General features: G+C 31.1%; 2 protein-coding genes across 2 annotated transcripts; one reads left to right on the top strand and one right to left on the bottom strand.

Moving 5' to 3' along the window:
- Positions 1-2058: 2058 nt before the first annotated feature.
- On the bottom strand, positions 2059-3892 carry LOC8258378 (probable E3 ubiquitin-protein ligase RHC2A). Its single transcript, XM_002531511.4, has one exon. It carries the CDS (start codon positions 3713-3715, stop codon positions 2645-2647), a length of 1071 nt encoding a protein of 356 aa, XP_002531557.2. The 5' UTR covers positions 3716-3892; the 3' UTR covers positions 2059-2644.
- A 6381-nt stretch (positions 3893-10273) lies between these two features.
- On the top strand, positions 10274-13036 carry LOC8258377. Its single transcript, XM_048380093.1, has 6 exons — positions 10274-10634; positions 10834-10976; positions 11116-11166; positions 11554-11775; positions 11892-11994; positions 12222-13036. The coding sequence occupies exons 1-6, from the start codon at positions 10549-10551 to the stop codon at positions 12802-12804; spliced, it is 1188 nt and encodes a 395-aa protein (XP_048236050.1). The 5' UTR covers positions 10274-10548; the 3' UTR covers positions 12805-13036.
- Positions 13037-13151: the final 115 nt, after the last annotated feature.

Below are 13151 nucleotides of genomic sequence, written 5' to 3' on the forward strand. Positions count from 1 at the left end.
TTGTTTACGATTCCTTGATTTCCAGCCACACAATATGAAGGACCTTAATAATGGCAGATCAGGCGTCTCTGTTCTTTCTCATTCTAAAATTAGTTCGCACTTGATTGAAGTAGAAACCTCACCACCGGACTTTCATGGATCCTCTACACCCTGCCAATGCCTGGCGAGACTGATCGTCTGCCATTCTAAGTGCACATCTGTGCCTTCAATGCTCTTAATTCCATTAGCAAATTAGTAGTACCCTAAGCAATGCTACGTGATCCAATTCTAACCCACAGCTGACATAAAGAATGGTGAGGAGAAAACTGAAAATAAGCACTTGCATTATCACCTCCCACACTACAGGGGCCAAGGTGAAACACAGAGAAACAAAATTGCAGCTGTACAAGCAACAGAAAATTGCAGTAAATAACAGAATATGTCAATGTTATAGCGCAACATTCCCAACTTAAGTAAAATATAAATTCTTCAGTAAAACATATCATACTCAAGACAACTTAAAAAGCCACAAATGAAATAGTGAAACCTAACAAATACCTGAACAGTAGAATCAGATATTATTCAGTATCTAACATGTAAAGGGTAAAAAAGTTATGATCCTTCCCCCCACAAACATCCACTGTGACAATGTCCACCTACAATTCAGACATAATGAGAATCCAAATGCAGAACAAAGTGCTCATCAGTTCTTTTACCACTTATATGGCAGCTGCTCAGGGTCATATTAAGATGGTATTAGCAACAACCATGCCCATATGTATTCAGAGCACCTACAGATTGAAAGCTTAATGTAGCTCGAGATTCTTAACCTTTCCATAAGGCACCAATTTAAAAACATTTAAATAAAACAAGAACAAGAATTTCAGCTCAACTAAATTTTAATTGTGAAATTTCTGCAATCACCACTTCTCTTAACTTTCTCCACCTTTTTATGCTTAATGCAATGTTTTCTAACAGGATTTCATAAATAGATTCAGTAACTTGCTTGACTTCTTCCACCTTCTCATGCTTAATGCAATGTTTTCTAATGAAATTATCAAAAGTACAATCAGCAAATGTTTCTATGAATTTTTATAGACAGAATCCTCTAAAAATTAGCACATGAGAAGAATAGAGATATCATGAAGTATATGAAATAGATACCATCCTAAGCATATGCGAGTACTAATTAAGGGGACTAATAACTATATTTCTCAGAATATCGTACATTATCTAGGGCTATATTACAATTCAAACATTACAAGGCATGTTTTAAAAACCAATTATCAACATCTGAAACCATAATTCAACTAAGCTGTAAATGCTGTGAGACAAGAAATGCTACCAACCCAACAAAGGGGAAAGAAAAACAAAAAAAGGAGCTTCTAAGAAGGTATTGGAACTCTTTCACATACCTGTAGCATAAGAAACCCACAATATATAGCCACCCTCAACCTTCCCAATTCAGTTGCTTATTTTCACCCTGAAGAACTTGACAATAATGATTATCTAAAAAGTAACCCAAAGCAAATATCAAACTACTATCTCCAAAGCAGGTGAAATATGGAAAATACATCAACTATTAAATAGATGAAACCCTGCGAGCATGAATTCTCAAGGAGGAAGTTCATAAATTCATGTAACCAATCACAATTAGCTTGGGAGTTCAAGGGACTTGTTATACCCCATTAGTATTTATGATCTTGATAATTGAGATAACTCCAAAGCAGGAGGCATATGGAAAATACATACTCAGACTATTAAATAGGTGATGCCTAGTGAGCATGACTTCGCAAGGAAGAAGTTTATAATAATTCATATAACTAATCACAATTAGTTTGGGAGTTCAAGCGACTTGCTAGACCCGAGTGTATTCGTGTTCTTGATAATTGAGGTAATTCCACTCCAAATGCTCTATACAGCCAAACAGTAAGAAACGAGTTCACAGTTTAGCATCTCTTTGATATAGTTTCTCATCACAACACTCCTGACTATAAAAAATTTGTCTTACTTGTGTCGTGTCTTGATAACAAGCATCATGTTCAAGTAGCCAGCACCGATCCCATTCCCAACTATAAGTTTCAGTAATGTAATGAATTATTGGATATAAACTACAATTCTCAGAACCAATCCATGGTACAAGGAACTTGGAGGTACATAAGCAGAGAACATCAAGTTGAGTAAATGCCCATAAGGCAGAGAGACTAGTACCCAACAGCAACTCAATATTTTCCATAAAGAAGTACATATAAACATACCAAAACTACAGCCAACGAATTACAAATAAATAAGGTGATATGCAATAGAAATTTTAGCAAAAACAGTAAGTGAAACACTTAAAAGGCCTAAAATTATAAGAGGTACAATCACACACAAGGAATTGTACCTCAGTAACTTCTAGAAAAGGCTCACTAACCACACAGCTTTCTTTCACCGTCATCTTCTTATTCTCCATCTTCATTATGAATGAAAAAACTAATCTCCTAGCAATACAAAATTTCTCTCCTTGATACAATTTGAACTAGGCAAATCTCCATATCTTCCTTGACCGTTGATATTTACAGTAAACTGAATGGCAGTACAATGTACATATATCCCTTTTCTTATAAGGAAGACTGGGTGATATCAGTAATTAGATAAACAACCCTAAAGACAATACATATATTCACCATCTGTTATCATGCATGACCCAAAGAGAAGTATCCCTTCTTGAAGACCTGTCCACAATAGAATTCGCTCTACTTCTCGTCCGATTGAAACCGGATTCATCACTAACCCTCCTTCCAATCCTTCCAAAGAAGGAAAAGAAACTGCGAAAAGCACGACCAAACCCACCAGTACCCTCTCTTGATCTTCTCCCACTGGGCGCCCATGAAATCCTCCTGGGCGCCCCACCAGCATTATTATTATTATTACTGTTACTATTATTAAACCCGCCATCTACCTCCGTAAACACTACAGGAAGCTCCCTCTCCGCCGCTCTCCTTCCTCCACTAAACCTCCCAACAGCAAAACCTCCACCTGGCAGTCTCCATATGGTTAACCCCTCACTTGCTTCCGGCGAAGTCATCCCACTTCCACTGCCATTTCGCACGTCTGTGGGCAACTCGTGTCGACAAACTGGACAAGAATTACGCAACGATAACCAAGGAAGGATACAATCAGAGTGATAAATATGCTTACATGGCATCTCCCGCGCCTCTGTGTTAATCTCAAATGCTTCTTTACAAACTGCACAATGAGATTCCATAGAGACGTGATCCGAAATTATATTAATCACAGGCATAGATTCAATCGCCGTTTTTGAAGCAGGCGACTGCTCCAATCCACCTACGCCGTTGATTTCCAATTGAGTCAACTGATCAAGAAGCCGGTCAAACCCTGACCCCATCAAGAACTCCGAAATACTCGACGGCAAAGGACGGAGGCCGGAGCCAGCGCCGTCGTCATAGTAAAGCTCGAAGTTGCTGGAATTTGCGGCTGGAGGTCCACGGAGGACGATGACGGGGTTGAAAGGAGAGCGATCGGCGCTGCGCCGGAGTCTATGATCCGAATTATTAGGGAATCGACGGTGGTGGTGGTGAAGAGGGGAGTGAGAAGGAGTCCCGATTTCTTCTATAAATCCCCCGCCGCAATCGGGACAAGAGATTGAATCTTGAATTGATGGAACCCTAACTCTGATAAAGCGGTTGCATCTGTAGCACCAGAAAGACGACGATCCTATAGAAGCAGCCATCTGATGATTGATTATTTTCAAAAATAGAACCCTAGAAAAACTTGAATTTCTTTTTTTTTTTTCTTTTGAGATGTAGCAACTGAGCACACAATCAATGATAATAATGTTTGAGAGAGAGAGAGAGAGAGAGCAATAGAGGTTTTAAGAGTTGGCGTGGAAAGTACTAACGACGAAAGCGCGTCTTCATTTGTTTGTTAAGCGTGCTGCTTACGCTCTTCTTTCTTCCTTCCTTCCCCAGTATAAAGCAGAAAATAGTAAAACAAATGCTTTATTATTTTAACGTGAGTTTTCTTATATTGTAATAATAAATTCTTTTATTTTTAATAATTAATTTTAATATTTTTATTGATAGAATTAATTATTTTATTAATTATATATTTTTTATTTCAAATATTAGATCTATTCTTATAAACAGGATGACTTTTATGTTCTAAAATATTATTAAAACACATTAACAGATTTTCTATTTTCAATAAATTATATTTTATTAAGTCATTTTAATTTTTTTAAATTTAGAAATTAGCTATTTTAATATCAAAATACAAAAAAAATTAAATATATTACTTAATACTTTAACGAAAATAAATACCTTGCATAAAATTATTATAAAACTTATATAATAGTTATTAAATTCATATAATAATAGTTAATATAAATATGTATTTTATTTTTTAATATATAAACTAATTAAAAAATAAATATATAATATTTATTTAATTATTATTGTTAGTTTATATTTTATTTTTATTAGAAAAGTCATAATTTAATTAATAAAATAGTAAAAATGCTAAATTAATTAATAAAATTGTCTAGAAATATTAAAGTAATTAATTCATTAAAAATTTAAGCATTCTATTCATATTTAATTTTTTTTGCAGGAAAATATGATAATTTGATATAATCAAAATTAATTGCTGAAAATATAAAATTTATTAATACAATTCAACATAATTCAATCACATTAAAATAATTGATGTTAAAAGAAAATATAAAAGTAAAAATAAAACTAAAACCAAATTTAAATCTTTTTTAAAAAGGTTAACTAATTAATTAACATATAATTATTCGATAACGATACTAGTGCGATGAAGTACACCAATGGGAATCGGCCGGTCACCATCCGTGTCGGCCGATATATTGTCATCATCTTGATGTGAACTGGACCAGACAATGAAAACTCTGCAGATGTGTATGCTGATTCTTTTTCTTTTTCACTTTTATTTATTTTTGGTCCCTTTTTCCTCTATTATTTAATTAAAAAGATAATAAAATACAATGAATCCTACCAGTCGGACATCACAACACTAGATATTAATTATTTCTATGCACGCTATAGTTTATTATTATCATTTAATTTATAAATAGTTTTAATTTATAAAATTTAGAATATCTTTTATTAAAAGAAATTTAGATATATAAAAATTTAACTAATCAAGTTATATATTTTAATAACATTTTAATAAAAAAGTATAGTTAATAAGATAAAGTCTATCATATAAAATATTAAAATATAATTAATATTGTTATTCTCAACTAAAACTCACCTCTAATTAAAATAATAATATATTAACTATCATATTAATTACATACTATCTTAAAAATTAAAATTATTAGTGATTAAAACTAACATCTTAATTAATATATTATTTATATTATCATATTACTAATATAATAATTTTATTATAATTACACATCGCTCTAATTTTTATATATCAACTATTTGTTATATCTCGGCTTTGGTCAATATAATATCTTAAAATATATAAAAAATTTCATTTCATTATAGTGTTTTTATTTTCAAAAACAAATAGACTTAATTGCTAAAACAATTTTATACTTTTATTTGTTAAATATAGTTTGTAATTTTTTAAGAGAATTATCATAATTGTTATTCACAAGAATAAATTTTTATATATTTTAATATAAAATTATATTATTATAAAAGTAATCAATTTTGGCTTTGAGTATAATTATTAGCTAAATATACTGATATTGTATGAATTTCAATGACAATAGAAAAAAGTTGAATTAATATTTATTGACTCATTATATTATTAAAATATTATCATTTACATACATAAAATTGAAATTTTCTTTTTTAACTTTAAAATTTCATTAAAATTACATGCTTAAATAGTAACAGTTTAGTAATAGAAGTACAGACTCAATTATTCTTTTTTATCGTTAGAGTTTACGTCACGTTAATAAATTTGATTGACAATTTTACTGGAGGTTAAAATTAAAATAATGATATTAAAAATTAAAAATTTAAAAACTATATACTAAATTTAATAACAAATGTAAAATATAAATTTTTTTAAACCAAAAATATACATATTAATATTTTTTAATTTTAATTTATTAAATATTAATTTTTTATTTACCTGTATTGCACGTAAATATAAAAAATTACACTTTTTATTTATTTATAGTAAAGGATAAAATAATTATTAATTTAGAATTATAAGTACTTCTATTGGTAAAACATTGCTTAATTTTTATATTATTATCAATAAGTCTAAATTTTATTTTTGTAAAACTAATTAATCTGTTATGGTTTTTGTTGATTGTATTTATATATGATTCATAATATCCATAAATGTATTAGCTAAGTTAATTATTAAATATTTAAATAATTAAATTTAATATTCTCATAATTTAAAATATCTTTTATCAATGAAAATTAATGAAATTCTTAATGAGTTGATTTCTTACTAATCACAATAATCATCCATTGAAATTTTTTCTCTAAGTATGTCATTATATATTTATTAAATATAACTGAATCAACTTCAATATTTTTATGTAATTTTTTTAAGAGTAATATTCATTCACGAGTGCTATATACTTTCTAGTTAAACGGTAATATGTATTATAAAATAATTTTATCATTGCATTTTTTAATAAATTAGTGGAAATAACTTGTCTAGTGCTAATCCAATATAAGGATGCATACGAATGATGTCTAACTTGTGCTATATATTTAGCCAATTTAATATCAATTCATAACATTGTAAATCAAGAAAAATTATCGATCAAATTAAAGAATTGTTTATTACTTTAAATGGCAGATACTGCTTCAATAATTCTTTTATTTTATACTATCACTTTTCTTTATATATGTATATTTTCCTAAATATATCATTATAGCATTGAATATATTTTATCATATAACAATTAGTAAGACGTATCATAAAAATATAAAATTATAATATATTGTAAATATATGAAAATTAGCACTTTTATATAGTATGATTATTTTATTTATTTTATATTTTATATAAATAATAAATAAATAATCTAATTTAAATTAATAAATTAATAAATTTATCTATTTTTAAAATATTATAATTATAATATGATTAATATATATATATCGGAGCCCTTGGACTTGGTAGAATTTAGGTGATGTTTACGTGGGACTATGAAGAAAGTGGGATTATTAGCTAAGAAGAGAAAATGAGAATTATGTGACATGGATGATGCTTTTCTTTGTTGTTTGTTTTGTGAATTCTGATGTCAGATATGACTCAACGCTGTGCATAAAATGCCAAATATGCAAAGTCTAAGAAGAGAAAGAATATTCAAAGTTCCCTTCCACAACCTTCCAAATCCGATCACTGATAAAACCAACAAAATTAAAAATAAAAAACAACTCCGCTTTAAAACAAAATTCGAGACTAAAGGAATATCTCAAGGATAATAACCCAATCGCGTATAAATTTTTAGTTTACGCTTTTAATTCATATTAATATTTTAAAATTTTTAATATTAAAATTTTAATTTTTTATTATAAACAATAATATTTATTATAAATCCATTTAAATTTTAATGATAGGTTGGACAGAATTCCATATAAGTATTTTGACTCCATTTCACACTTGATTTTAATAAATTGTCTTATTAGTACTAAAAATTTATTATTTATTATTTTTTTTTATTTATCACATTCATTATTTTTATTTTATTCGATGGTAGCTGATGGGAACTCATCTAAAGACGAATTTACATTCGAGTTAAAAACTCATCAATACTTGACAGTTTATCTAGACCACTAATATATTTAATACAGTATGCGAACCACTATTCCATATACCTACAAAGCACTATTCTTAAAAAAATCAAGACTCCCATTTCTCTTAACCTTTAGGACCATTCCGCGCATATAAATAACTAACACTTCTTCTATAAACAACCACTTGAAATATTGATGAAAGACTAAGCTAATACAACCTCCAACATTATTTTTTAAGCTCTTACTAGAAATGAATCACATTGTTATTACCTTATATTTTTTTATGACTTTAGTACTCATTGAAATTCTTGTGATTTTTTGCCGACGTGGCAGCTTGAAATTTACCTAAGCATTACATGTTATAAAAACCTGATAGAATTATTTATGAAATGTCAATCATGATTAATTATATTTTGTTAACTATTTATTTGAATTATTAGTCTGTAAAGCCTACTACGAGATTCAGTAGCCTTAAGCCTATCCATTTCCTAGGTGCCGGTCACGGGTCCAGAATGGGTCGTGACAAAAAAATTAGCCAACAACAGCTCAAACACATTTGAATATTTCATAAGTACTCATTGAAATTCTTGTGATTTTTTGCCGACGTGGCAGCTTGAAATTTACCTAAGCATTACATGTTATAAAGACCTGATAGAATTATTTATGAAATGTCAATCATGATTAATTATATTTTGTTAACTGTTTATTTGAATTATTAGTCTGTAAAGCCTACTACGAGATTCAGTAGCCTTAAGCCTATCCATTTCCTAGGTGCCGGTCACGGGTCCAGAATGGGTCGTGACAAAAAAATTAGCCAACAACAGCTCAAACACATTTGAATATTTCATAAGTACTCATTGAAATTCTTGTGATTTTTTGCCGACGTGGCAGCTTGAAATTTACTTAAGCATTACATGTTATAAAGACCTAATAAAATTATTTATGAAATGTCAATCATGATTAATTATATTTTGTTAATCGTTTATTTGAATTATTAGTCCGAAAGCCTACTACGAGATTCAAAGCCTATCCATTTCCTAGGTACACGGGTCCAGAATGGGTCGTGACAAAAAAATTAGCCAACAACAGCTCAAACACATTTGAATATTTCATAAGTACTCATTGAAATTCTTGTGATTTTTTGCCGACGTGGCAGCTTGAAATTTACTTAAGCATTACATGTTATAAAGACCTAATAAAATTATTTATGAAATGTCAATCATGATTAATTATATTTTGTTAACTGTTTATTTGAATTATTAGTCTGTAAAGCCTACTACGAGATTCAGTAGCCTTAAGCCTATCGGTCGTGACAAAAAAATTAGCCAACAACAGCTCAAACACATTTGAATATTTCATCACATTCTCAAACAAATACGCTTTAGCCACCACAACTTCAAGCAATTTTACTTTCTCTAACACACTCTGAAAAGAGCCGATTCAGCCAACTAAAATTTAAAGTGATTGAACTCGTTTCTCTAGTGCCTCGATTCACACCAATTTCGTACTCATAGCTTTTGCCATCTCGTACATAGCAAGGAGTCGTAGTTGCTCTGGTAACACATGTCACGGGCCAATGCTTGTATGTTGGGACCTTGTGGCGCTTGTTGTCAAAGCAATTCAACAAGCTAGCCAAGGATAATCGGGTAAAACTGTCAAGCACAAAGAACATATTAAGAACATAGCGAAAAGTAATATATGGGGCACACAAATAAAATATAATTCAAGATTATTTCTCTTATTCATAATAATTATAATCAGTACAAAATACATTTTTAGTATAGGTACGGAAGAGGACCTACAAGAGAGACACAAAACTAATATGATGAGTGACTAATTTTATGATGGATAACTTTGATCACCGGTTACTTCTTCCGTAAAAAAAACTAAAAAATACTTTAAAATTTACAGTAGTAAACATTATAATTTTCAAGTCATCAGGAATCTCAATTATATAAATGAAAATAAATATAAAAACTAATCTACCCTTGAGACATTGAAAAAGCAACCCGTGACATGTCACTGCTTAACACATGCAAACTACTCTGTTTTAATTTAAATATAGATGAAAGAAAAATGACATGCATTATCCAAAGGAATTGCACATATTTTGGTAAGCGAGGCGAGATGCCTCTCTTTCCAATTTAATTTTAGAAACTGACTACATAATCCAAAAGGAGAAATTCATAAACTAGAATTTTTATACAACTTCGTTTTCCACTAATTATCAATATAAATAAATAATTAAAAAAAATTTAAGCTTCACTTTTTTTTTCTTCCGAAAATTAAGCTTTTCACTTTTTAAGATTTACTTTGTTTTAGTTCTTTAAGTCTATTTTGAATTTATGTAGAATAAGAAATAAAATTCATTTAATTCGAAGATATAAATATTATTAGGAACTAAAAAGAGGGACAATGTAAACAACCTAAATTAAAACTGTCTGATTCCTAAATCAGAACTGAACCATCTATCTATGATTTGCCAGTTTAGTTCCAGGTTTGGGCCTGCACCGAATATCAGTAGCGCATGGCTCATGCAGCTAACAAGTTAGTGAAGCCCATATATTTGGAGGGCTATGATCTTATTGATCTGAAAATATAAAATCTCATAGCGGCGCCGACCATACTTTTAATTTTCTTTCTTCTACAATTCTCTGGAACTGTGTAGACGATTCCCGAATTCTCTATCCAGTGTGCTTGATTTCTATTTATTTAAAATAGTCCCATTTAACGGCTTTTCTTAAGTGATTACTAGGGTTCTTGTTGTTTTTTGATTGGTATTTTCAATTTTTCTTCAAAATAATCTAAAACTGTGAATATGGCAAGAGACGGACCCAACTGGGAAGGATTGCTAAAGTGGAGCCTTGCTCACTCCGATGGGACTGGTTCATCACGCAATCTCAGGTGATAATGATATTTCTAGTTTTCTTTTAAATTGTTTAAAGATTGAAGCTTTTAGTGAATCGCATTGGTGGGTATTGTGAAAATTAGTTTGTTATTTGGCTGTTAAGTAGTTTGTGAATAGAAACTTATTTTTCGTATTGATTGGTGTGAATTGTTTTGGTGAGTAATCAATTGGATGTATATGTGAAACGTGATTTAGTGAGGAAGATAGAAGATGGTTTATGGAAGCAATGCAAGCGCAAAGTGTTGATGTGATTAAGCGAATGAAGGAGATAACTCTTGTTATGCAAGCCCCAGAGCATGTCTTGGAGGCTCAAGGTGTTACACCTGCCGATATTGAAGGTACTGTTATATCCCGTGTTATTCCTATGTTGGTCTTCCATTTATATTATGTGCTCTCCTTAGATTATTTGTTTATTTATTTATGTTATTAAGATATTTTAATAATGCTCATTGTGGCCAAACTTGATTCTTTTGACAGATATGTTGGAGGAACTACAAGAGCATGTCGAGTCCATTGACATGGCAAATGGTAAGCTTTCCACATTTAAAGCTGCTAATATTTGGTATAAATCTATTAATGTAGTTCCTTGCGTATTGAAAATTAAGCATGATATATATACATATATCTTTTTCTTTAAATAATATTTTCACACTTAAAACATCGGTTCTCCCTAGTGGGTGCCGTTTCGGGCTTGCAATATGTTTACCACAGTTAAAACCTTTATAGTACGTGACGCTCTCATATATTTATTGTTTTAGCTTAGCAATTAGATGCATCTTCCCTTCTTAACTTTTGATTATATTAAGACATCTCCTTGAATGCTTATCAATTTGCTGTTGAATTGGGTAAATTGGCATCATAATAGGAGGATTTCTTTTTAGCATTTGGACTAACTAGGAGTTTTTTTTTTTATAGATCTTCATTCAATTGGTGGTTTAGTCCCTCTTCTTGGTTACCTGAAGAATTCCCATGCCAACATTCGGGCAAAGGCTGCTGAGGTTGTAACCACTATCGTCCAGAATAATCCCCGCAGTCAGCAATTAGTTATGGAAGCAAATGGCTTGGAACCTCTTCTTTCTAATTTCTCGTCAGACCCAGATATGAATGTCCGAACCAAAGCACTTGGTGCAATATCCTGTAAGCACTGCTTTTATTTATCATTATATATTTATGATGGCTAGAAGTTGATTATGCATACCCTGCTTCCCTGGTTTGTAGTAATATTTATTTGAGATATATTTGGTGATTCTCAGCTTTAATTCGGCACAACAAGCCTGGTATTGCTGCATTTCGTCTAGCAAATGGTTATGCGGCGATGAGAGATGCTCTAGGTTCAGAGAGTGTGAGATTCCAAAGGTATTCCTGGATAAGTTGTAAAATTAATTTGCTCTATTTCCATTGTTCTTTTGTTTGATGACAATCTATAGTACTTGTAAGGGAAAAACAGGGGAAGAAAAAATATCTCTGAGTCGACCTGAAAAGATGCTAGTGATTCTGAAAATTAAAATAGTGAAATTGATATACAATATTTAACTAATTGATTTTAGAACAATTCTTCTGATAAAAACTAACCATATTTTCAGGAAAGCTCTCAACTTGATCCATTACCTTCTGCATGAGAATAGTTCAGACTGCAGCATAGTTAATGAACTAGGCTTCCCACGCATAATGTTACACCTTGCATCAAGTGAAGATGGTGAAGTACGAGAGGCTGCCCTTCAGGGCCTTCTTGATCTTGCTCGACACAAGCCACATGCAAATGGTGGTAGAATAGGTGAAGAAGATGAGAAATTGAAGCAACTACTTGAAGAACGAATTAAGGGTATTAGCTTGATGTCACCTGAGGATCTCGGGGCAGCTAGAGAGGAGAGGCATCTGGTAGACTCCCTCTGGAATGCCTGCTATAATGAGCCATCATCCCTACGGGAGAAGGGGCTCCTTGTACTCCCTGGAGAAGATTCCTTGCCACCTGATGTTGCCAGCAAGCACTTTGAACCTCCTCTTAGAGCATGGGCAGCAAATCCCACTACCGCTAAAGATTCCAGTACTGACAAGAAACAACCTCCTCTATTATTAGGATTAGGTCCTCCACCAGAGGCAGCAAATGCCCAGGGAAACTTAAATGCTGGAGTCGATAACAATGAGCAGAAGAGTGATTCCAGATGAAGTATTTATGTAACTCAGGCCAGTCTGTATGTATGTTAAAGAAGATTATGGACCGAACTGACATCTTGTACTGTATCATAGATTTTGAATTTTGCAATGCCTGCATGTTTTAGGCTTCTTTTCTGCAATTTTTAGATGTCTCTTCCTATATTAACATTATGTTATCAGTATTAAAGGTTTCTACTTCAAAATTCATTTCTCTGAAATATATGAAAAATGATTATTTTGTTGAGCTCGAGATCTCCAAGTCTCAAAATGGGTTTATCCCAAAATCATGGCCAGAACAATCTGATTATTATTAACTGGTAGTATAGTTTTAAAGTTTTATTCTTTGTCATCTGTATTGT

This window comes from Ricinus communis, chromosome 10 (assembly GCF_019578655.1).
Source record: "Ricinus communis isolate WT05 ecotype wild-type chromosome 10, ASM1957865v1, whole genome shotgun sequence".
Lineage (NCBI taxonomy): Eukaryota > Viridiplantae > Streptophyta > Magnoliopsida > Malpighiales > Euphorbiaceae > Ricinus > Ricinus communis.

Coding starts and splice junctions, on each gene's coding strand:
- LOC8258378 (XM_002531511.4), bottom strand. CDS start 3,715: ATGGCTGCTTCTATAGGATCGTCGTCTTTCTGGTGCTACAGATGCAAC.
- LOC8258377 (XM_048380093.1), top strand. CDS start 10,549: ATGGCAAGAGACGGACCCAACTGGGAAGGATTGCTAAAGTGGAGCCTT. Junction 11,167..11,553: donor GTCCATTGACATGGCAAATG/GTAAGCTTTCCA, acceptor TTTTTTTTATAG/ATCTTCATTCAATTGGTGGT. Junction 11,995..12,221: donor GAGAGTGTGAGATTCCAAAG/GTATTCCTGGAT, acceptor CCATATTTTCAG/GAAAGCTCTCAACTTGATCC.